Raw genomic sequence first — 27109 nt, 5'->3', positions numbered from 1 at the left:
AGCTGCTTGCTCTGTACAGGGCCTTATCCGCCCGTGTATGGAGTATGGCTCTCATGTCTGGGGGATCCACACACAGCTTTACTAAACAAGGTGGAATCTAAAGCTTTTCGTCTTATCAACTCTTCTCCTCTAACTGACTGTCTTGATTCTTTAAGTCACCGCCGCAATGTTGCATCTTTATCTGTCTTCTACCGCTGTTTTCATGCTGTCTGCTCTTCTGAACTTGCTAACTGCATGCCTTCCCCTCCTGCGGCCTCGCTGCACAAGACTCTCTACTTCTTCTCATCCCTATTCTGTCCATCTTCCTAATGCAAGAGTTAACCAGTATCTTCACTCCTTCATTCCCTACACTGGTAAACTCTGGAACTCTCTACCTGTGTCTGTATTTCCACCTGCCTATGACTTAAACTCTTTCAAAAGAGGAGTGTCAAGACACCTCTTACGTTAACTGGACCCTCCTTTTAGATTTTTTTGTTTTTTCTCTTTCTCCTACTTTCCTCTTAACAGGGCCTGGCAACCAGCGGGATTTTTTTATCCCAACACTTTGTTTTCCCTTGGCCAGTGCCCTTGTAATGTAAAAAAAAAAAAAAAAAAAAAAAAAAAAAAAGTTACTGAAACAAGTGGAAAATTATATGGATTATGAAAATGTTACAAAAAGATCTAAGTAAGATATATGAGTGGAACAAGAGTTAGGAAATAGAATTTAATGCAAAAAATGCAGTGAAAACACTGGGGAAAAGTAAAAGAAGACAGACAAAATCCTACACTATGAGAGAAGTAGAAATTAAGAAAACCAAATGTACTGATTGTGGCAGAGAGAGGGAGGCCTTAAGATCCTTATTTAAGGAGCCACCATGCTAGTCCTTATACTATGCACTTTCAAATGTTTATTAAACATTTTTAGAGTAGGAAATATTACTTATGGGAAATGATGGCCACAAAGACAGACCATGGATATATAAAGTAGTGACATCATGGAGGGTATGAATACTGGCTCGTAGGTAACTCGGTCTTCTCACTCGCTTGGACACGCACAGAGGTATGTTACTCTCCTGCCCATACGCCTTGTGAAATTGAATACACCACATGGAACATCTAGACCAGATAGCTAACCTGTATCTGCCCTTGCTAATGTAGGTAGACCAGTCTGAGTCTGTATAGACCCCCTTGTGTGTGTGTAGTTGTCTGGAGACGCCCAACAAGTAGAAGAAACAGAGAAACACCAATTGGACCAAGGAGATTGAGTGATGATAATATCAATAAGGACTTTACTGGATTTAGAAAGGATAGAGGCAATATAAGGAGGTTGATAAACATGGAAAGAGAGATAAGATACATAAAGGAGGTGATGTCGAGTACAATGGAAAAGTAAGACAAATTGATAAAAGAAAACATTGAACTAAAAGTGAGGTTAAAGGATCATGAGGAGCTAAGGGAAATAAAGGAACTAAGGGAAATAAATCAAGAGATGAAGGAGGAAATGCAGGAGATAAGAAACAAAATGATATACTAAAGGCTACATTTTACAACTACAAACACTCCTTTAGGAACCTACACAAAAAAATGCAGGCAGAGAATGAAATTGGTGAAAGCAAACTGGAGGAATTATGAAATGCATGGAAACGGGAAGAGGAAGAGGAAAAAGTAAAATTTTCAGTTAGTAAGGAGGCAAATTCGGGAAAAGACAAAAGACTGTTATACAAGTAATTAAGGAGAAAGATCTAGTGAGAGATACATTAGACAAGAGGAAATGTTTCTTAATTTTTGGGATGAAGGAAAAAAAATCCAAACAAGTACATGAGAAGGTGTGAAGAGAGAGAATTGGCTAAAACAATTACTAAACAGGTCTAGGACAACACACAGAAGTTGCACCAGAACGTGGAGGAAATTATTAGGTTGGGAAGATTTAGTGAAGGGGGTAAGAGACCAATGAAAGTGAGAATGAGATCGCAGGTGGCGGTGCAGGAATTTATGATAAGAAAACGGAAGCTGGCCAATGATACTGAATCTAAGGATATATGGATAAAAAGGGATATGAACCTGGAAGAGAGGGAGGAGAAAGTGCTAAGAAATGAAGCTAAAGAAAAAACGAGAAAAGGACGGATATTGAGAAAAAGAATTTCTACTGGAGGGTTCTAGATATGGGACTAACGAAGAAGGAGGCAAGAAATTAAGAGTGACATACTAATATAGATGGATTGTTAACCAGCGTGTTGGAGGTTAGGGATTTTTAAAGATGTAAGACAGGATGTAATGTGCCTCATAGAAACAAAACTAAAAGAGGAGATCCATCTTAGCTTTAAAGAAGAAGGGGAATAAAATAACTGGAGAAGAGAAAAGAAGGGTAAAGGAGGAGGAGAAGAGCTAATAATGGTTCATGATAATATATATGTAAGGAGAAAATGCAATATGGTGATGGTATGGTGGAAGTAATGGGAGTAACAATCAAAACAGAGGAATTGAAAAAAAGGAAAATCATAGTTACATATATGCCACTTAAGACAAATACATGGGGAAATGAGGAACATAAGAATAGGCAAAGAGAGATGATTAAGTGCTTAGATAATATAAGAAGAGATGGAAGAATACTGTTAGTAGGAGACATTAACTGTAAAAGAACAAATTAGAGAGAGGTGTAAGTAATGGGTAATGCTGAACAATAGAGCAAGGTGTTACAGTTGACTATGGAAAATACAATGGATCAGTGGGTGGAAGAGTCAACAAGGTACAGAGGAGAACAACAACCATCGTTGCTTGACCTAGTATTCACAAAGAAGCCAGAGCCCTCTCCCAGCATACAATACCTTTCTCCAATGGGAAGAAGAGATCATGTTACATTAGAGCTGGAAATGCAGGAAAAGGATGGAATAATACACAGAGAAGACTACAAAAAGAGAGAAATAAAATTATGCAAGAGCAGAATTTTAAAAATTAAGAAAATTTTTTGCTACTATTGAAAGAAGGAACATTATGGGGTCGCCATGGTCCAGTGGAATCACACACACTTTGTTGGCCCCAGGGTTCTCAAGTGCATGGGTTCAAATCCTGGCCACAGTTCCCAAATGCCAAAACCAAAAGTCCTCCTGATTCCTCTGTCAGGAGGCACTGTCCTAGCCCTAATATAACAGGGAAACCGGACGTAAAAACTTGAAAAAAAAAAAATTGAAAGGAGGAACATTATGAATGGATGGAAAATACAAGGGAAATATGAAATATTCCTACACAAATATAACAGAGTGAAGAAATATGTACCTATCTATAGAGTAAAGAAAAGTATACACACTTAGTACAATGCCAGATGTAGAAAAGCTTAAAAAGGCAAAAATTAAGCTTGGAAGAAACTCAAAAAGCAGAAAAATTACAATAAGACAACAGTATAATGATTCAATTCAATCCACTTGGTGTAAATGTAGTCAAAGTCTTAAAGATCCAGACGAGAGCATATAGAATCAGAAAACTCATCAGAAAAGCCCAGGGAAACCAAAACACAAACAAAAGTAGAAGATGCAGCTGGGTAACACAAATCTAATTGATACAGTCGTTGAGAGAGGAATGAGGGTACATGGAACAGCAGGGTTACCATAGCAACACTGACTACAGTAATGGAATGGAATTAAATGTATATGTGGGAAGGACCAGTTAGGTACTACTGGGGAGCTTGTAATGCTGAGTAAAAGAAACAGGTCATATGTGAGCAAAATTACACATCACATTCTACTACATATGATCCCTCATACTTATTATTTATTTGCCAAGCATCCCTTGAGAATTAGGTTGAACTAATGTTCTTTCTCTATGAATATTTTGCTTATTGTATTACAAATTTCAATCAAAAGGGGCAATGAACTCACCTGTGCTGTCACAACCACAATCTTAAATATCTGAAGTAGTAACTTCCAAGGAAAGCGGCGTCGGGCATGCCATTTTTCTATGGGGTTCATGAAGAAAAACCTGTAAAATAAACAGTAACTGAATGTGGAGAAAATATAATGAGCATTTAATCCTTAAATTACCTAGGAATAGTCAAATCACTTCCCACATCTCTATCTTTCTCTATTATTACATGCCTGTCTGTCCCTTTCTTAACCCTTAAAATCCAGGGAGCTGACTTACAGCAGGGAAAAATCACACCTGTTGAAATTGCTTAGATTTTTTCTCCTTATAAAAGCATATTTCTCTTTGTTATTCAGAGTACAATGATGTACTTTTCAACATGTTATGACCTCTGAGAGCAAAGTTATTGCATATCAAAAAATTCTCCCGAATCTGTGGCAGAACCCGCCACTAAGAAATACCCCCCAAGCTCCAATAACAAAGTATATGTGCTCGCTCGCTCTCTAACTCTCCTTTTGGGCATTTGAATTTGATGTAAAAGTAGAAACTTTTGCACTTTCATGTCTCTAATATGCAAACTCAGATATATGAAATGATGTGCAAAACAGGAAAAAAAAAAAAAAAAGAAACCACATATTATAAATATATTGTAATTTCTATAATAATTGGAATCTGGCAACTCTTATTAGCAATGGGAGTCACATGACTTGGCTGACAAGCACAGTCCTGTAGAGACAACCATGGCTGACACACACCAGCGCACTGCTCGAGGGGAGTACATGAAGTTTATGAACGTTGCTGTAAGGGTTGGTCTCTGTCTCCCTGATCATTATCAAAATCACTACTGGAGTCTTCACTTTTTTCTGTCTCAATAAAAAAATCACTGTCTTAATTTTCATCACTATCCTCAACGTCACTACCGAGTAATATTGACATAACATCACTTGGAGTACCGTTTCTTCCCTCCAAGTCACAGGGGTTGCCAGATGTCACCTCGAAATGGGAAGAGATGACCTATTGTGTGGGAACATGAGTCTCAAGGTTCAAGGAGGTGAGCAAGAAAAATTGCCAGATACCTCCACTTGCCCAGGACCAATAGTGAGGGGGAGAGATTCAAACGTTTAGCACAGAAAAATCATGATTTGCAGAACGATTCCCACCTCTCTGCATGTGACACTACAATCGTCCCGAAACAATCACCGTACGTTAAGGGTTAAAAAGAGAAAAAATCAAATACAGTCAACCCTTGATTAATGCAACAGTTACGTTCCTGGAGACGTCACGTTACTCAAAATTGTGTTAATCAAACATAATTTTCCCACAAAAACAAAGGAAATTGGGTGGGGGGAGGGGTTACATTCCTGGCCATTGGGAAAGTCTGCCTATTTTTGAGAATTTTGTTACTTAAACCTTAAAAAAAATATCAATACAAAACTAGGTCATGGAAACAATAAAATAGTACACATTCTCATTTATTAGCACTAGGTAAAAATGCAGAGAAAGGATCCACTCATAGTGCTGGTTAGCTCCAGACTGAGGAGTGAGGAGTGAGGTCTCATATACAGTAAGTCCTTGTTATACAATACTTCTTTATCCGGTAAATTCACAGTTACAGTATTTGGAAATTATTACCCTCGATTCGATATACGGTAAGAATAATTCTACGGTATCCACTCATGTCATGCCTAAACCTGCTGTTTCTCTTTTTGTGTTATTGCATCCAAACACTGAACAATTATTCAGCATGTTTAGTTGTTTACAGCACTGTGGAGAGTTTGATGAACACTCCAGCTAGCCCAGTGTCCAAAAGCGATATGTAAACAACAGGAAACCTCAGACGTCAGGCCATAGTGCCTGAACGTCCCACCAAAAGTCAGTTGTCAGTGAGCACTGAGCTGGGGTGGCATGGGAAGTGTAACATAAATGATATCACAACAACAGTCTCTTCCTGCATTTCCCATTGAACACAAGTGAAATCGTTACATGTGTTTTTTGTGGATATTATCACAACACACAGTGATGCATCTATAATGGCCCCAAAATGTTCTGCAGACAGAGTTGGAGTTGACAAGGCAAAACGAAAGAGAAGTAGTCTGCCCACTCAGCGGATGATGATTAAGGGCTGAAATCCCTACTGTCCCTTAGCCTCGGGAGGGATATCATCTGATAGAATACATGGCAAATGAAAGGTAAATAAAAACATTTTGTTTATTTCTTTTGCAGAGTACTTTACATTTTTTTATATGACTATTTTCATGTATTTTCATTTCTGTAGGGGTGACTTTTGACGTTCTGGAACGCATTCCCTATTATTACATGTTGTAATGGGTTTGGTATACGGTAATTTTGATTTGCAGTAAGGTTTTCAGGAATGGATAAGTACCATATAATGAGGACTTAGAGGACTTACTGTATATGTACGTCTGTGTATATATATGTAAATATATATATATAAATATATATATATATATATATATATATATATATATATATATATATATATATATATATATATATATATATATATATATATATACCGGTTCCCAGTAGATGGCAGTCTCATACGCCACGTGACAACAAAGAAACACCCAATAGCCACCTCAATGACCCCAAGGCAGAGGGTTTAGAGTCATGTACCAACACGCAATAAATGTGTGGAGGAGGTCTGAAATTTCAGAGTTGAAGTAGCTTATGAGCCACCGCGAGCTACCCAATGGCAGCGCAGGTTGCGGGAAAGCCACCACTCAGCCAATCATAGCCACGTTACCATCCCGCTTCTTCAGTCAGGTGACACCATTCTTACAACACGTGTTGCATCTCCCTGAGAACTCTCCCTGTTTTCAGCCATTTTTTTTGTGGATTTACCTGCCAAAATGAGTGACCAGAGTGGAGGGGAGGTGTCTGTCCTTAAGGCGCGTAAGCATAAACGGCTGGAGACGTGGAAAAAAACGTGAGAAAGGCGAAGAGAAACCGAGGTGAGGAGTATGTGAGTCAGGGAGGGAAGGTTGTGGCAGCACGAAAGGTTGGCCCAGATTGTAAGTGCAAAAGTAAGTGTTTTGCCAAGGTTGGTGCTGATAATGTTAAAGTGATATTTGATGCCTTTTGGGCCATGGAGAGTCATGATAGCCAGGCACATTATCTAATTAACCATATCAGTGCTAAACCAGCGAAGCGCTGTCGAGTGAAAGATCATGAGAGTCGCGGCAAGACGACTAATGAGTTCAGTGTTCAATTCCTTAATAATAAAATTGCAGTGTGCCAAAAGGCCTTCTTAAGCATTCATGGCATTTCTGAGATGCATATGAGGCATGCACGTGCTAAATTCGCCACCTCACCGACCGGAACATTAATCCCAGACCAGCGAGGCCATCAGGAGCCACCCAACAAGACCAGTGCTGAATTGCTAGACATTTTGCAGACCTTTTGTGAGAGATTACCCACTTGTCAGTCACATTACTCCAGGAAGAAGAACCCTGAGCTTACGTATCTGCCTCCAGTTTCAACATGGTTAGGCTTATTTCAGTCTTTCCAGGACCATCTACAGGGTATGGGGTTTGATAAGAACTCTTTAAAGTTTTCTAGGTTTATTGCCAAGGTGAAGGAGAACAAGATAAGCATTAAGCCCCCTAGGAGTGATACCTGCACAGTTAGTGATGAATTTCAAGTCAAGCTCAATGCCCTGAACTCTGCCAGTGACCAAGAGGAGATCACAGAAATTACTATGAGACATAATCATCATCACGTCCACGCTGCAGATGGGCGAAGCTTCATTGATGTGTACATAAAGGACAGAACACCTGGAATAGCTGCCATTGCTGTCGACCTCCAGCAAACCCTTCCAACACCACGCCTCACCACTAGTGCCCAGTATTATAAGTGTAAGCTATGGACTTACAACCTTGGAATCCACAACTTGAAGACGAAGCACCCTTTTTTCTATGTCTGGAATAAGTCTGAGGCCAAGTGGGGGTCAGTAGAGGTGTCCAGCTGCCTTAACCATTATGTTAACAACTTCATTGATCCAGGTGTTAGCAAGTTGATTATTTTTTTCGACAACTGTGCTGGTCAAAATAAAAACTACAACCTCGTCCTCTTCTACCTTCGCCTGATCCACCAGAACAGGTTCTCTGCTGTACACCACTTTTACCTGGAGACTGGGCACTCCTTTCTTCCTTGTGACCGTGACTTTGGTGTGTTTGAGAAGCACTTGAAGGGGAAAGAAGTGTACTCTACAGATGGGTATGTTGAGTTAATGAAGTCGTGTCGCACCACTGATCCAGCCACTGTTGTCAGGATGACCTCTGTTGACTTCCTTGGATTTGATGAACTGCAGAAGCATGCCACCAAGGCAGGTCAAACACAGTCTGGTTTTAAGGGGGCCAGGGATCTGATTGTTGAGGCTGAGTACAAGATGGGTATTAAAGTTTCCCCCAACTATGGAGACTTTATTGACAATACGGTGAGGTGGAGTCTACAGAAGGGACGTAAGGCAAACTATGACCCAGTCAAGTTCGATCTCTCCAGTGTTCCCATCACCCCTAAGTTCCCTAATGGTGTACTGATAGAAGACCACAGCCACATCAGATCCCTCACCTCCTACATCCCAGAGGCCTCCAGGGGCTTCTATAATGCCCTCTTTGCCAGCCAGCAACGCCTCAAGGACCTCGGAGCTGACCTACACGACGATGACTCCGACGATGACCTGCTAGATTTCTAACCACCTGACAACCCCTTCCATATTATCAACTTCTTGAGCGAAACAGAAACTTAATTTTAGGCGAGTGTGGGAATTGATTTCGTTTATTATTAATAGTGTCAAACCAGAGACATTAAAAAAAAAATATTAATAATTAGATTTTTCAAGATTTAGTCATTTTTCATAACCTAACATGTAATTTCTAGCATTATCCACACTTTTTTCATTGAAAAGTATATAATAGAAGTTTCTAACAGTTAATTCCTCCCTACTTTGACACCATTTCTATTGATGGTTGATGTTTCGAGTGATTTTTCATTGTGAAAATGGCATTTTTTCATCTCAAAACCCATTTCATGTGAAAGCTGATTTTAAAAGCTTTCCATTGGTGTATAATACATTATGTTCTCATCCATTTTCCACCGCATTATCATTGTCTAACTTTACGGGCGTTTTTCTCAAAACTATGTTAGTGGCGGTTACGCTACTTCAACACGAGACGCCTCATATATAGTAATACTCCGCTTAGCAAACGTTCGTTTAACGAATTTCCGGTTTAACGTACTATATAAAGTTTGACCAAAAAGTCCGCATAACGTACCACATCCATTTTAGCGAATTTTCTGGGTTTGAATTTGCCGGTTGAGGGACCGAACACGGTAGCTTCATTGTGAATGACTGGCTCCCTGCCTCTATCTCTAGTGCTCCTGGAGCTGGATACAAGATTCTTTAACAATGTCAGAGTAGCCTCTTGCAGCAAAATGCATCCATGAACTCTTGGAGGGACGGTGAAAAGGTTGCTATCAGGTTGCTCTGAGGTTGCTGGTAACACCACCTCTCCAGGTGGTGCTACTGTCTTATATATGCATTTATGTTCACAAAACATCATTTCTATTAGCTTTTTACAAACCTTGCCCCGAAGAAAGAATTGTTTTGTAATGCATAGAGTGAAACTTTACATGGAATACCAAAAAATAAAGCAGAGATGAGATGAGCAGAAGCGGGAGACTCGCGGCCACTCAGCCGCTTCTTCTTCTTCTTCTTGAGACCCTTTTGCTTGCGTGTTACTTTCATCATGATGTTTATGTTTTCACTCCTCTATTGTCTGCTATAATGGATATCATATCTCAGTATTCATATATGCTCATGCCATGAGGATAACCTTGACTCCGTGGCACTGAGTGATATTGAATTACTAATGAAATACCGCGGTATTTCATTAATAATTCACTACCGCTCAGTGCCACATAGTTGAGGTTATCCTCATGGCATGAGCATATATGAATACTAAATTATGATATCCATTACAGCAGGCAATAGAGGAGTGGAAACAAATATGGGAAAAGACAACACACAGTCTAAAAGGATCACAAGAAGAAGAAGAAGAAACCGAGTCGCCGCGAGTCTCCCGCTTCGTCTGTGGCTCACTCATCTCTACTTTATTTTTTGGTATTCCATGTAAGATTTCACTTTATGCATTACAAAACAATCCTTTCTTGGGGGCAAGGTTTGTAAAAAGCTAATAGATATGTTGTTTTCTGAACATAAATGCGAGAATGTGAAATTTGTATGTAGCTCCTCTAACTTCCAATGACTCATATGACATCATAAAAGTAGTGGTACACCGGTTATCCAATATGCTGCCAAACATATACATAATTCTTTTTTAACCCATGTGGTATGTTGGAGACCAGCCCAGAACGTATCCCCCCTATTTCCATTATTTCCTATGGGAAAATTACGTCCACTTAACAAATTTTCGCTCTACGAACAGCTTTGAAACCCCCTATCCTGTTCATTAAGCGGAGTATTACTGTACATATATATATATATATATATATATATATATATATATATATATATATATATATATACACTCGATCCTCGAAACAACGGACCTCCCATCAATGGATTTTGGAAACTACGGACAAATTCTGGAGTCCGGTTTAATCTACGGACGAATGTTAAAATGCGCGTGATTGTCCGTTTCCGGCAAATTATTGTCCAGTAGGTGGCGGGTCGGTCGCGTCATCAGCTGTTGGCCGCCATATTTTATCTTCAGGCCGTGCGTTTTCAACCAACAGCGAACATTGTCCAGTGCTTACCACGGCTTTTTTAATGCATTTGTACCCTTCCCACGAGTGCTTAACCAATCCAAAATGCCTCCTAAACCTAGTAAATCAGTGAAGCATAATCGAAAGTCTCTTCCAGTGGCTGCTATGCTTGAACTAATATGAAAATTAGAAAAAGGAACAAGTGTTGCAAAGCTGTGTGAGGAGTATGGGGTGGCCAAACAGACTGTTTCAAGAAAGCCAAGCCTAACTCGGGAAGTTTGGTGAGAAACACACAAAATAGCCTCTATTTACATACTGATTACAATTGGAAATTCAAGAAACGAGTGAATACAAATGGTGTTCTGCCCACAAGCAACTCTTTCTCTTTGCAATGCAAAAAAACAGATGTCCCTAGATGTTATGGTTACCAAAATATCACAGGTTGAATGAGGTGGTATAATCGGTGTACGTAGCCTTGCGTCCGATCAGCACCAGCGGCCTTGGCTACAGCAATAGATAACCGGCCCCTTGTATTGTGTCTCTCTCTCTCTCTCTCTCTCTCTCTCTCTCTCTCTCTCTATCTGGTGATGGTGGTAGAATGTCCTCCCCCTCAGTGGTTGAACCTCCTATATCCGTATCAGAGCCAAGAACATAGCTATCTTCGCTTTCTATTATAGTAGAAATTGTTAATTCCAATGCCCTTTCGATACCACTCTTATTCAAAAGTTGTCTCCCTGCAACATGACGAGAGACCAGAGGTGTAAAAGGGACGCGGGAGAGGTGACGGAATCGGACACCGTGGAATCACTTTTGCTCTCACTATCAATCGTGGAAGTTGGTGACACACTGACCTATAGCACATTTTCACTCCAGATGAGTGTTTCCAACTCACAAGCAATGAAAACGGGAAGAAAATAGCCAAAATATAGCCTAAAACGCCTAAACGTCAATCGACGTGCCCCGAGTCTTGCGTGATGAACATCTATCGACGTTCCCGAGTAGGAGGGGTTAATATTTATTAAACTGACCATGCTCTTGTCATCTATTTCAGGTTACTTGTTGTACTTAATGCTTTGTAATACTGCTTGAATGATTTCTTAATGATTACACAGTATTTTACGTACATTTCATACAGTTTTTTACGTACTTTTGCAAAGAACGGACTTTTGCAATCTACGGACAAGGTCCGTTGTTTCGAGGGTCGAGTGTATATATACAGTAATACTCCGCTTAACGAACAGGATAGGGGGTGTCAAAGCTGTTCATAGAGCGAAAATTCGTTAAGCAGACGTAATTTTCCCATAAGAAATAATGGAAATAGGGAGGGATGCATTCTGGGCTGGTCCCCAACATACCACATGGGTTAGAAAAAGAAAATTATATATACGTTTAGCAGCATATTAGACAACCGGTGTACCACTACTTTTATGATGTCATATGAGTCATTGGAAGTTAGAGGAGCTATGTACAAATTCTCTCACATTCTCGCATTTATGTTCACAAAACAACATTTCTATTACATTTTTTTAAATCTTGCCCCCAAGAAAGGATTGTTTTCTAATGCATAAAGTGAAATCTTACATGGAATACCAAAAAATAAAGCAGAGATGAGATCAGCCACAGACGAAGCGGGAGACTCGCTGCGACTCAGCCGCTTCTTCTTCTTATGACCCTTTTAGCTTGGCGTGTTATCTTTCCCCACGATATTTGTTTCCAATCCTCTATTGCCTGCTATAATGGATATCATATCTTAGTATTCATATTACAGTAATTGCCCGCATATCTAGATTATAGCAGCCAAGGCCCTGGCGGATATGCAAAATATCCGGATACATGGTATTTCCTCTCCCAACGGCTTATAAATTGAGAAAAAAAACATGTACATAACCCAAATGGGTAAAAAAACAATAAATGAAAGCACACTAAATGATTGTGTATACAATATTGACTCCCTGGAGAATGATAGAATGATAACATATTACATACCTGCTTCTCTAGAAAATTTGAGGGTTGGGAAGTTGCCATCAGCAGAGTCACGGCAATCTACTGTTTCACTGCTGAACTGGACACTATCTGAGTCATTATTAGTGTGTTGAAGTGAGATAATGATACAGTGAAGTATTTATTGTTTGTCTGGTACAGATTTCTACCTCTGTCTCAACATAATTCTTTGTAATAGTGTTATTGTGAGAGCTATATCATGTAACATTTTGATGATGAAGGCAGTAAAAAAAAAAAAGTGTTTGAAAAGATCATAAGTCTTATGATATAGAAAGATGGTGGAGAAGCCTGGCAGTGAGGCATGGGTAAGGCAAGGTCTTGGAGGGGGAGATAACATGCATGACAGAGGGGAGAGGGGAGGCCAGAATTGAAAGTCCAGCTGTCTCACAACAATACATTTGTTTGTTTGTTTCCAGTTGTTTTCTCTTCTTGATGTTTCTCATTCTAATGGGGAGTTTTCAGAACTAATGGTTGCCACCAGGTGGCAGCACCAGGGTTGTCCCCTTGTCACTCATAAGAGCAATATCAGGTATACCTACACTGTCATTCTACATACATAATGATGCAATGAGCTTATATAACATATTTTTCTACATAATTCCTTCAAAGTAGTAACACTTGTAAAACCAAACTCTATTCATGAACAAATGTATACAAGTTGATTTTCTAGTGAATTGGCAGTTTAGATTTATTTGGTCATCTCAGATTTCTAAAACAGCACACCCTTGATCAGATATGTAATAATCCAGACGACAGGAGACATAAAGATAACGTGTCTGTGCTAGTTAAAAGTCCAAAATTACATATATCTACTTCCTAGTACATGAAAACAGCAATATGAATTAAAAATAGGCAACTCGAGTGTCCTGGCGATAGTAATGCTGTATCTCTAACCAAAACAAACACTTAACTCGGCCACGCTAGTAGAACCTGTGAAACACGTTGTTATACAAGAAGTTGATTCTTTTATGTGGTGCCCATCTCCACTATGCCATGAGCAATGGATTACAGTAGCTGGACACTACAACAGCTCATCTGCTGCTCAATTACTTTGCCGTGTCGCTTGCTTCGTAAGAAGAGATGCTAAAATCCCCACGAAAATAACTAGATCCATTTATCACGATCTTACTGAGTATGCTGTGTCATATTATATAGCGCAGTCTGATTATTTACCTTTGCCATTGTCCAAATCAAAAGATTTTATACTCTTAGTATCCCTTATTTAAGATATTGCTAGCAGTTTACTCGATAATCACAAAAAAAATATTTCTGTTTTGACCATATTCTCCCTATATTATCCACACAGGATATTTAAGAGTCAATACATCATTTCAATACTACCATGATAATCAATGTTCTATGCATCTGTACCCAGCTGGGATTTATTACAACAATAATTTGGCTCATGTCACTAGGGATCAACCGGCGGCCTTGACAGTTCTGAAAACTCCCCATTCTCGTAAACTTATACCTGTCACACAAAAATTAGAGAGCTAAATGACACGCCTCCCTACTTGACTTCTGGCCATGTACTGTGCAGGGCGTGAGTCAGGCTGACACAATCACACAAGACATTTAAAAATGGCTTCCTGTTGGAAAGGTTATTTAATTCTCAAAAAATAAACTCATAAACGAAAGAGCAGCTCATCTTGGTCATTTGATAATTGGAAGTTCTGCCTTGGAGCATCTCACTGAGAAATGTAAACAAACAACTGAACCACTTTTCGCTGCTAGGCTGGGACAATATATATATATATATATATATATATATATATATATATATATATATATATATATATATATATATATATATACAGTAATACTACGCTTAACGAACGTTCTTTTAACGAATTTCCAGTTTAACGCACTATATAAAGTTTGACCAAAAAGTCTGCATAACATACAACCACATTAGTTTTAGCGAATTTTCTGGGTTTGAATTTGCCAGGTGAGGGACCGAACGCGATAGCTTCACTGTAATTGGCTGGCTCCCCGCCTCTGTCTATAGCGCTCCTGGAGCTGGATCCAAGATTCTTTAACGTCAGAGCAGCCTCTTGCAGCAAAATGGCATCCATGAACGCTTGGACGGACGGTGACAATGTTGCTATCAGGTTGCTCTGAGGTTGCTGGGAACAACACCTCTCCAGGTGGTGTTACTGTCTTATATATGCATTTATGTTCACAAAACATTTCTATTAGCTTCTTACAAACCTTGTCCCCAAGAAAGGATTGTTTTGTAATGCATAAAGTGAAATCTTACATGGAATACCAAAAAAGAAACCATAGATGAGATCAGCCACAGACGAAGCGGAGACTCGCCACTCTGCCGCTTCTTCTTCTTGTGACCCTTTTGCTTGTGTGTTACTTTCATCATGATGTTTATGTTTTCACTCCTCTCTTGCCTGCTATAATGAATATCATATTTTAGTATTCATAAACGCTCATGCCACGAGGATAACCTTGACTCTGTGGCACTGAGTGATAGTGAATTACTAATGAAATACCGCAGTATTTCATTAATAATTCACTATCACAGTGCCACAGAGTTGAGGTTATCCTCATGGCATGAGCGTATATGAATATTAAGACATGATATCCATTATAGCAGGCAATAGAGAAGTGGAAACAAATATCATGGGGAAAGACAACACGCAGGCTAAATGGGTCACAAGATGAAGAAGCGGCCGAGTCGCCGCAGTCTCCCGCTTCGTCTGTGGCTCATCTCATCTCTGCTGTATTTTTTGGTATTCCATTAAGATTTCACTTTATGCATTACAAAACATTCCTTTCTTGGGGGCAAAGTTTATAAAAAGCTAATAGAAACTTTGTGAACATAAATGTGAGAATGTGATAGAATTTGTATGTAGCTCCTCTAACTTCCAATGACTCATATGACATCATAAAAGTAGTGATACACCGGTGGCCCAATATGCTGCCAAACATATATATATATATATATATATATATATATATATATATATATATATATATATATATATATATATATATATATATATATATATATATATATATATATATATATATATATATATATATATATATATATATATATATATATACATATTAGTGATGTATCGGAGGTCAAATTTCGTGGCTCCGCGGAGGCGGAGGCGGAGGTCAGTTTCTCAAAAAATGCGGATGCGGATGTAGTTGCGGAGGTTATGGAATAGTTTTTTGCGGAGGCGGAGGCGGAGGCGGAACAGATTTTTTTTTTTACCCATTTACTGCTGCGTGAAGCCATGACTGCTGCAAGAGATTGACGGGTAACACGTAGGCAACACCATCAGAGTTCAGCAGTAACTTTGGGGTCACTGGGGTGGCACTGGCGGCAGATAGCGAGACGTGTCAAACGTCTCAGACGATGTCAAAAGTGTTTTATCCTTCAGGTATAATCAGGATCTAATGCTAAATCTTTAAAATAAAAAAAAAAATGAATTCATAATGGATAGAAATATTCAACTTAGTATCTATAACTTAATAATTCGGATGCAGCAACCAATGAAAAGAGGAATCATACGTCTGGCAGTGTGCGAGATTAGCTGTGGGTGGGGTGCATGAGATGAGAGCCGTATACGCGTATGTTTCACGTTCAGACGCGGTCAGAGAGGCCATATGTGCGTACTGTGTACTACAGTTGCATGTTACTGTTACGCCGTAATGAAACAAACATCTTACTATATTTTGGGGTGCAACTGTGTGCCGAAAAATACAGGTACCGGTAAACATCCGCGCCTCCGCAGTTTTAAATTGTGGAGGCGGAGGCGGAGGCGGAGGTCTCATTTTCTGAAAATGCGGAGGCGGAGGCGGAGACGGAGGTCTCATTATCTGAAAATGCGGAGGCGGAGGCGGAGGCGGAGGTTAATAAAACGCGGAGGATCCGCGGAGGCGGAGGCGGAGGCGGATATCCGATACATCACTAATACATATATATATATATATATATATATATATATATATATATATATATATATATATATATATATATATATATATATATATATATATATATATATATATATATATATATATATTTTTTTTTTTTTTTTACCCATATGGTATGTTGGGGACCAGCCCAGAACGCATCCCCCCTATTTCCATTATTTCCTATGGGAAAATTACGTCCGCTTAACGAATTTTCACTCTACGAACAACTTTGACACCCCTATCCTGTTCGTTAAGCAGAGTATTACTGTATTTGTGCTTACAATAGACCCTTTAATATTCCATTTATTCATCTAATTAGTAATGCATGTAAGTAATATGTAATGCAGTTATAAAAAATGGGGGAGGGGAAGAGATAATAGGCTCCAAGGGTGGTCAAGTTAAAGTCAGTACTGTGAGTGGCGGGGAGGTGTGGCGTGGATGAAGTCGTCACCCCTGGTCCCCCGCGCTGGGTCCTCTCGGATGACATTAGCGGATACCATATCTGTGAATTTTTCTTACCGTATATCAAATTGAGGGTAGTAATTTCCAAATACCGTAACTGTGAATTTACCGGATAAAGAACTACGAAATAACGAGGAGTTACTGTATATATATATATATATATATATATATATATATATATATATATATATATATATATATATATATATATATATACAGAAACTTCCCTACTTACGAACATTCGACTTGCGAACATTCCATACATACAAACAAATCTTTGAAATACTTAAGTCCAAAATATTGTTTGAAAGATGCTAGCAAACTTCAAATTTCCTGGGCTGGGCGCCAATATAGTTCACGAGTCTGCCACGCCGTGGGGCTGCCACGCTCACTCAGCTGTGCGCATCACTCACCTGCCATCCCGCCATAAACACGAAAGCATCTGTTCACTGTGTCCTCGTATATCGCCAATTTTTGTGCCATAATTCGCTTTACTTGTGCATCATTCCATAAAAAATGTCGGGTGTGAAGTGAAAAATAAATGGTGAAGCCAGTGGAAGTTCCAAGAAACGTCAGGCTATAACTTTAGAGGTAAAAATGGACATCATAAAACGGCTTGAGAAAGGTGAGAAAATGTCTGATGTGGCACAAAAATTTAATATGAATCAGTCAACTGTAGGCACAATTATTAAGAACAAAGAAAAAATAGTGGAACATGTGAAATCTGCAGTGCCCATGCAATCAACCATCATATCAAAAAAGAGAGGGAAAGTGATTGAGGAGATGGAAAAACATCTTGGCGTCTGGTTCGAGGACTGCATCCAAAAACGGAAACGTCTATGCCTTATGATGATTCAAGAGAAGGCTCTGAGTCTATTCAATGAACTGAAGGCTGAGTATGGTGAGGATGTGTCATTCACTGCAAGTCATGGGAGGTTTAACCGCTTCAAGGCACGCAATAACTTGCATAACGTGAAGGTGTCTGGTGAGGTGGCGAGTGCATATGTTAAGGCAGCCGAGGAATTCCCAGGAAAACTAGCAGAAATTATCTGCCAGGAGGCTACACACCACAACAGATTTTCAATGTGGGTGAAACTGGCCTCTACTGGAAAAAGATGCCAGACCAAACCTACATCAGTAAGGAGGAAAAGACGATGCCTGGCTTCAAAGCTGCAAAGGACAGACTGACGCTACTGCTTGGGGTAATGCTAGTGGTGATTTAAAATTAAAGCCCCTACTGGTGTACACCTCGGAAAACCCACGAGCCCTGAAAAACATTGCCAAGGCGTCTCTTCCAGTTGTGTGGAAGAGTAACTCTAAAGCTTGGGTCACACAGGCAATTTTTCAGGAGTGGTTTTATAATCAATTTATCCCTGAGGTGGAGAAGTATTGTCGGAGCAACTCCATTCCATTCAACGTCCTCCTGGTGCTGGATAACGCCCCTGGCCACCCACCTTACCTAGATGACTTTCACCCTAATGTCAAGGTTGTCTACCTGCCACCCAACACAACCTCCATTATACAACCTATGGACCAGGGAGTCATCGCAACGTTCAAAAAATACTATCTAAGGCGCACTTTCCGCCAGGCACTGAAGGCAACAGACGAGAATGATATGACTCTGAGCGAATTTTGGAAGTCATATAACATCTACAATGCCATAAAAAACATTAATACCTACTGGTGGAAAGTTACAACCACCTGTATGAATGCCGTATGGAAAAAGCTCTGCCCTCAGGTTGTTCATGATTTCACTGGGTTTGAAAATATTCAGGAGGAGCAGGAGGAGGTTGCTGACAATTTAATCTCCATGAGTGAGAAACTGGAGCTAGAGCTGGAGGAGCAGGACTTCATGGAGTTCTTTGATGACCATGACAAGGAGCTATCTAATGATGAACTATGAGAATTGGAGAAGCAGAGGAAGGAGGCAGAAGAGGCAGAGGAGGAAGAAGTGGAAATGCCACCAAAACATTTCCAAACTAAAAAGATGCCAGAAGCTTTTGCATCAATAGAGGCAGCCTTGACAAATTTTGAAGAACAGGACCCAAATGAAGAACGACATGCCAAGGTGTTAGCAGCTGTTCATGATGCACTGAAATGCTACCGCGTCATATACGAGGTAAAAAAGAAGGCTGTGAGCCAGTCATCGCTTCATCGGTTCTTCAAACGGGTAGATAAACATGAGGCAACAGTACCATCCACTCCTGTCAGTGCCATCTACCCCTGAGCCAGTGCCATCTTTATCCTCTACCCACACGCCTGATGCTGACAACCCCTCCTCGATCTCGTCACCCCCTTCCTCGCCTGCCACTTCCCCCAACAAATCCAAGTGAACAAGGTAAATCTTACGAGTTTCCTCATTTTTATTTCAAGCATGCAATGTTTTCTGTTTTATATTTCATGTGAAATACTTTCATGTATGTAACTGACATAGCCCTAACGTTAAAATGTGTAACCTAAATGCGAGTCTGTAACCTAGAGGTAACCATGTCAGCTGTTTGACCCCAATATACAGACGCTTAGTCATCCCAGATTTATAGACACCTGTTCAACCCCCATTGATTGACGCCATGTTAATCTATCCATGTTTATCGATCTTTTTCAGTATGGTATGGTGTCATCCCCGATCTAACGGAGATAGGCTTCGTGTTGTGTGACGGCCCTGGTTGTGTTTTCCCTAGCCAGCTGACCACACGCCATCTTATCAATCGGTTCGCCAGTCAGTCACCAATAGAATATATTTTCTTTTTAAATAAAGTAAGTTTCTACATTAAAGTTGTATGAATCACCATCAAATAATATTAAAAGCATTACATATTACAGGTACTGTATAAGTTATGTTGTACTTATTGGGTTTCATGTACAGGTATTCTTAATGTAAACAAAACTTTAAAACAATGGGAAAAAAGGCAATGGAGACCCGACTTTGGATATACGAACAAATGGAGTTACGAATAGCCTCTCAGTCCCCATTATGTTCGTAAGTTGGGGAATTTCTGTACATATATATATATATATATATATATATATATATATATATATATATATATATATATATATATATACAGGCAACTCTCGATTTATACGTGTTTGATATATGCGTTTTTGTTATAACGCGACTGAAAAAATATTATAATTGATTTAATTTGCGCAATCAGTCTGCTTATACGCAATTTGGCCCAACCGCATTTTCAAACTGAGCACCAGACACAATTTCAAACTGCATGCCAGAGAGTTTCGCAGCTGGCTGATAGGTTGGAGCTCCACTTTTCTTGTGCCTCATTTGCAGTCTGCCAGCACAGAGTACAGACGGAATATCAACAATCTGCCTGTATAATTCACCAAGATTTATAATTATGGGTAAGTAAGTAGATAAAAATGGATTTTACATTAAAAATCTTTTGTTATTACACATAGTATAGTCCGACTCAAATATAAAGGCCACTCAGGGGGGAGACCTAACTGGGATTCCCCGGCTGCGGCATCGCCAAACATCGCAGCCCCAATTAAAGGATTAACACTGAAGTGTGGAGAAACGCCCATCTCTCCCGCTCTCCCTCTCTCTCTCTCTCTCTCTCTCTCTCTCTCTCTCTCTCTCTCTCTGGCTTGTTACTTCCTCCTGTTTCTTATTATTATATATTCTTTTGGGGTGATGAAAATGCAGGCTGTGTCTCGGAGGCTTGATTGATGCCAGAGTAGATTCGTCGAACAGTTCTCTCACTGACGTTTGTTGCTCTTGCTGTCCGGGCAATAGCTTTGGAGAAATTAATTAAAGGTGCTCCCTTTGCCTTCTCCTCTAAGCAGAACTTGTTGACGCTGTAAATAACTTCTTTCTCTCAACTACGAAGGTTGCGATGGCGAGTAGCGCGGACGAGATATTCACCTTCCATCCTGAGCGACAGGGTGGAGAGGAGAGACTTGATTTGACCTGGGAATTATCAGCGGTCAGGGAGGTTGACCTCACCCATGTCCAGCCTTGAAAAGTAGCAATGCATGCTGGAGAGCAATGGTGCTACATTTTGTGGTATCTATACAAAATCATTGTCTTCATTACACTAAAACAATATTCAAAGCTCTCTATACATCCTTATTAGAAATTTAGAGGAATACACTTTTATGACGGTTCATTAAGATGTAAGCTAATAATGAGATCGAAACATGTGCTACGATGCTTGGTGACACCGCAGCCAGGGAATCACCATTAGGTCTCCCCCCTGAGCGGCCTTCATATTTGAGCCAGACTATAGTACCTATAATTATCAATTATTGCTTAAGAACTGAATCCCAAGTATAGGAGGGAGGATGACCTCATCCCTAAAAACAACTTTCACTCCCCAAGATACACATCCTTACAAGCCCAAACCTTACAAGGCAGAGGCCATATCCTGAAGTGGGTGCAGCACTCATATCCCATGAAAGAGGGACAAAACCAGAGGGGTGAGAGGAGCATAACAACTCACCCCAGAACGGTCAAGTACCTCACACCCAACAGAGGACAATACATAGAACTGTATGTATAAGGAACCCAAGAGAAAAATTACTGAATTACCCTGAGAGCTGACACAACAAGGCCCAAAGAAAAGGTATCCAAATACTGATGAGTGATATCCCTAAGATATGATGTAAAGAACCAAAAGTGAACATACTCTTCCAGGTTCCTGCCTGAAGATCAGCACGAATACTCCAAATCTTCTTGAACAAGGCACTCGTTGCCACTGCTCTACTTTATGTGCATTCACTCGAACCAAGCCCATGTCCTCCTCAGAAAAATCCTCATGTGCACACCAGATGACCTGGCATATCTAGTGAGAAGTAATACGAGGGTACATCACATGCCAACCCTCAGTAACCATCACAAAAAGGTGGGAGGATCTAGGACAACAATCCCTGGTCCTACGAAGGTACTCCCTGACGGCTCTGACTGGGCATAAAAGCCTGTGCCCTTATGAGTTGCCAACGTACTCCATACGAACAGGAATGGTGGAGTCAGACTGAGATTCATCACTTGGGAGTTAAGTCTTTGCTAGAAAATCAAGGGCTACAAAAAAAGTCATAGAAGACCAACTCTTAAAGTGACAAACTTCCGCTGAAGGCTCATGCAGATCACTAATTCGGCAAGCAGACACTAATACCAAAAGAAAAGAGGGCTTTAGTGCAATGTCCCTCAATGAAGCCAAACAAAGAGGCCCATAAGGGGACTTTATTAACGAACATAAAACTGAGGATAAATTCCACACAGGAATGCATAGTGAATAAGAAGGACCCAACTTGGCAAACCCCCAAAACAGTCGACAGATCCCAATCCTGTGAGATATCCAAGCCAGCCTGCTGGATAATTGGGGCCAAAGCTGAACAATACCCCCTAATGGATGGCGAGGACAAACGCTTTGTGTCCCAAAGAAATATAAAAACAAGTCCACTAAGTCCATTACAGAGGCCAAGAGAGGATGACAACCCCTCGACTGACACCAACCACAGAAGACAGAACACTTTGCTTGATAGACTCTGTGTTAGGGTATGAATTGTATATAATTATTTTTTTCCTTGTTTCTACACACAGCCATAAGAAGCGAGGCTGATCTTAGCGAGAAGCACATCCTTTCATTTTCATATGCAAGCACTTCTTATGCTAAGTCAGTATACGTTCCCACAGGCTCAGTGTGGGAACCTCTAGTTGCTGGATTATATATATGTAATTATAACAGCATAGACATATATTTAGTACTATCATATATTTTCTTTCTTTCATTTATAATTAAGTAATACTTTAACTATTGTAACCAATGCATTTGTAACTGTTCTTTAATATATGAGTCGGTCACTGGTGTCAGTGAGTTTTTGCTGACGAAAGATTGACAAGATGGAGCTACATTAATTGGAGTCTGACGAACACATGAGCTGGCCGTTGTGCTTCCCCGGGCGTTTGCCAGGGAGCTGTGGACTGCGTGTGTGTACAAGACTATCCTTGTGTAGTGTAAATAACTGTATTGTTAATATAAGAAAAACCCAAGCTGTGTTTTCGTTAACTCCCCTAAGAAGACAGTGTGAGAGAGTTCCTGAACCAATGACACTGCTACTCTGTGCCCTCTTCGTGGTAACATAACATTGACCACAACACTGGTGGCAGCGATGGGATGAAAAAGTAAACCAGTGAACAATACACTTAGGGCAGTGAAGGCGTGAGTGTGTAACGGCTGTTATATCCCATAACGCACTCTCTTGGACGCACTGACAACTCAGTTCAGCGGCTGACTTATCTGCTAAGTCAGCAGATGCTACTAAAACAATCTCTCCCACTACCGCCTAGCTCTGCTCAGTTGTTGGGGTGACTCGGACTTTTGCTCCTGACATAAATTTCTGAAGAGATGTGTAGTTTTCTTCCAAGGGGTTGATCTGGGAAATATTACACATTATGAATTCAGGAAAACACTCCCAGTGTTCTGAGCGAGCTACAAACAGCTGGGTGATTGGAGTAGTACCCATATTACAGCATCGATTGCCCGTCCTCATCGCATCTAATCACTCAGCTGGACATCCAAAGTGGTATAAGACTTCTACTCTCATCACTTCTCACTCATCGCTACAGGAAGTATAATACTACACTACACAACTAAAAGCACACACTGTGTTGCAGACTTTTCAAATATTTCCATATCATGTCTATGGAGTTTATCACATATAACTTAGTCATGGAACACTTCTCAGATTTCTGCATAATTTCAGAACTTGAAGCAGGGTCTACAGAGAACTACAGCGACTGCTGATGGTTCCGTGACGTTATTCCTTCTCTGAGAGACAGACTGCCACCAAGTCAAGGTCGCCTGAGGAGCATCTGTGACCTTCACTTCATACATATTTTCTCACATCTTAGGTGAGAACAAGCACAAAGTTAATACTACAATTACACAAAAATAGCGTCACACATTACTTTATTGTTATGCTGGAAGTTATCAGTTATTCTTTTTTTATATAGCATAACTACGTTAACATAGCACTTCATTCTCTTTGAGTGTTCATGTATATATAACTGTAGTGTTTGGATAACTATTTTCCAGTGACTGCATGCTATTTTATGTATTCTTTCTTTTATCATATATTGTTATTGTAATTTTGGGTAAATCATTTCTGTGTGTCAGTGACTGCTGATGGCAAAGAAGCCTGATAAATATGATGAGTACTTAATTCCTGAACAAACGACACTGCTACTCTGTGCCCTCTTCGTGGTTACATAACATTGACCACAACATCTGGCAGAGGAATGTTTGACCAGAAGGGCCATAAATCTAGCAGCCTTTCAGCAGCCTGTTTAGAAAGAGACGCTGGAGAGTCTCCACGCATGAAGGTGAAGTGCCCTTGAAGACTTATGAAAGAGGTGGCGATAAGGCTGGCAGAGCAGAGAGGCCCATGGCGGCAACACTCGAGGATGGCACACTAGCAGACTAATAAGCAGAGGAAATCAATCTGCCTGATGCCACCGTGGGGCAATCAGAGTCATGCGAACACAAGCAGACTTACTGACTTGAACCAGCACCGAACAAATCAGAGAGAAGGAAGGAAATGCATACAGATCCAACCCCTCCCATGGAAAGGCAAACTTGTCCTCTTTCCATGCTCCCAGGTCTGGCAGTGGACACACATACGGAGGTAACTGGTGATTTAAGGCAGTTGCAAACAGATCCACCTGCAGCACACCCCACACCTGGAAGACCTGCCTGCACACTATTGGCTATAGCATCCACTCTGACCACACACACTTGTGACTGAGGCCATCATCCACTGCATTGTGTCATCCCGGCACAATTCTGGGGTGAAGAGAGACCAAACTGTTCTCGCACCACCAGACCAGATAGAGACTTGGACCAAGTGCCCCCCGAGTTCCGTAAATAGGCCACCACTGTCGAATTGTCTGACATGAGAGACACCACCATGCCCAACAATACCTGCTGAAAGGACTGCACAGCCCGGAAAAAAAGCCATCATCTCCAAGTGGTTGATATGAAACCTCTGCTCCTGTGGAGACCACACCACTGAGATGAGTCCCCCAGATGAGCACCCCAACAGTGAAGGAACACTTTGAAAAACAGAAACTGTTCCAGAGGTGCCATCACAAAGGGAGCTCTCCTAAGCAGATGACCCTGATCCATCCACCAGGAGAGGTCCGCTAGGCACAGCTGAGAAGGAGGAACCCACCACCAGGGTAGGTCCAATGCTGCCTTCCAGTGTTTCTTCAGGCATCACTAAAGGGAACAAGAGCGTACCCATCTGCCCAGGACTAGCCTCTCCAGGGAAGCCAGATGACCCAGGAGTGACCTCAATAGAGACACAGTAGGGACTTTGTCCTCTAGAAAACTTTGCACCTCCGACAGAAACTGGCTGACCTTTTCTGGCAATGGAAAAACCAGAGCCCTCACTCAATCCAGCACCATGCCCAAGTACTGCTTCCTTTAGGCTGGGCACAAGGTCTGATTTGGGCAAATTGATCTGAATACCCAACTGAGCACATAGCTGCAAAACATCCCAGATGGCAACTATGTACCCCTGGAGAGTAGGCCCTGTGACCAGCCAATCATCCAGGTAATGGCACAGGGAGATATCATGTCAATGAGCCCATTAAGACACTGGAGCCATTACCTTGGTAAAGACCTGCAGGACAGTGGCAAGGCCAAAACAAAGAACTCTGAACTGAAAAACCTTGCCTCACTAAACGAACTGCAGGTATCTGTGAGAAAGAGGGTGAATTGAAACTTGGAAATATGTGCCTCTCAGATCCAGAGACACCATCCAATCCCCCACATTCGTAGACTCCAAAACTGATGCCACCATCTCCATTCAAAAGGGGCTGACCACTAAAAACTTGTTCAGAGGTGAGAGATTAAACACAGGTCTCTAACCCCCTGTTACCTTGGGAACATGGAACAGAAGGGCATAAAAGCCTTCTAGCTTGCCCACCAAAAGCTCTATGGCCCCTTTGACCAACATGTCCCTGCACCATTAAGACCAAGGTCACATAACGATCTGAACCCCTCTGCATAACTCACAAGTTTTATTGGTCTGGCAGACAAAGGAAGGGAACACAGAAAGGGGAGGAAATACCTATAACGCAAAGTCTTCATTACCCCGGCCTTGGGATCCTCCCCTGCGAGAACCACTGGCCCGAAAGAATCCACCTGTACCAAAGGGCATGAGGACAGGAACCAATGAAGAAGCACTAAGAAAAGCACCCCTCCTCATCTGTCCTTTTATCTTGCTCTCCCAGGGCACAGAGTTAATCCCTGAAAAGAAAAGCTAATCCCACACCACAAAGGAGAGTGCACGTTGCTGAGAAGCCAAGTGTTCATTGTCCTGCACCCTGGCCACTACCGGTGGGTCAAATATCACGTCACAAAAGGGAAAGGAAAGAAGCTGGCACTTCTCCCTGTCAAAAAAGGTATGAGGCAACGAATACACTACAGACTGCCTCAGTAACATAAGGAGTCTACAACATAGCTCCTCAGCAGGACAAAAAATGTCCTTATTAGCCTTGGCCAGTGCCAACAAAAATTCCAAAATATCCTGCTCCATGCTAGAAGCAGCACCATGTAGCCAAAATTTGGTCTATCCAAGAGGCAATGTTAGCCATGGAGCCACACACTTTCTCCATTTGCACTAACAGGCGGGAGGAGACAGAGACAGCTGGGTTGCCCACTAGCAGTAGACCCCCCCAACTCCTCATTAACCAGAGGACCTAGAGAGGCTCCCTCAGGCAGATAAAAGACCTGACCCGGCCATACCAGTCCCTAGACAACTGAAAATTGGCTGAGTAAAGATTAAGCTCTTTCAAGGACCTGCATTGGGCTTCTTCATGGACAGCTTGAGCCATAAGCAACCATGTGAGAGCAAGTGATGGCTGGCTGGGCTAAACTGAGCCCTGTGCCCTTTCTACCTCCATAAGCTGGGATGAGGAAGGAGCCTCATGGGAAGGCAGATGAAGATAGCCTTTCACTTGGCCTATGAGGTGCCTTGGGAGGCACTTCCTCCTCATCATCCTCATAAGACCTGGCCACAGAAAGAGGGTGGCCAACTGGCATGGGAGCCGAAAGACCTTGGCCCACCCCACTGCCACCAGGCACAGCCTCAA

At 41.1% G+C, this 27109-nt stretch overlaps 1 protein-coding gene across 7 annotated transcripts in view; it reads right to left on the bottom strand.

Annotated features, from left to right (window-relative positions):
• Positions 1-27109, bottom strand: part of LOC123500148 (mucolipin-3-like) — a 608730-nt gene that overhangs the window by 485108 nt on the left and 96513 nt on the right. For all 7 annotated transcript variants that reach the window (XM_045248826.1, XM_045248829.1, XM_045248827.1 and 4 more), the window contains one exon: positions 3852-3951. In XM_045248826.1, coding sequence (XP_045104761.1) covers positions 3852-3951 — 100 coding nt within the window. The remainder of the gene's footprint in view (positions 1-3851; positions 3952-27109) is intronic.

This window comes from Portunus trituberculatus, chromosome 50, assembly GCF_017591435.1.
Source record: "Portunus trituberculatus isolate SZX2019 chromosome 50, ASM1759143v1, whole genome shotgun sequence".
Classification (NCBI taxonomy): domain Eukaryota; kingdom Metazoa; phylum Arthropoda; class Malacostraca; order Decapoda; family Portunidae; genus Portunus; species Portunus trituberculatus.
This window is presented reverse-complemented; position numbering and strand designations above follow the sequence as displayed.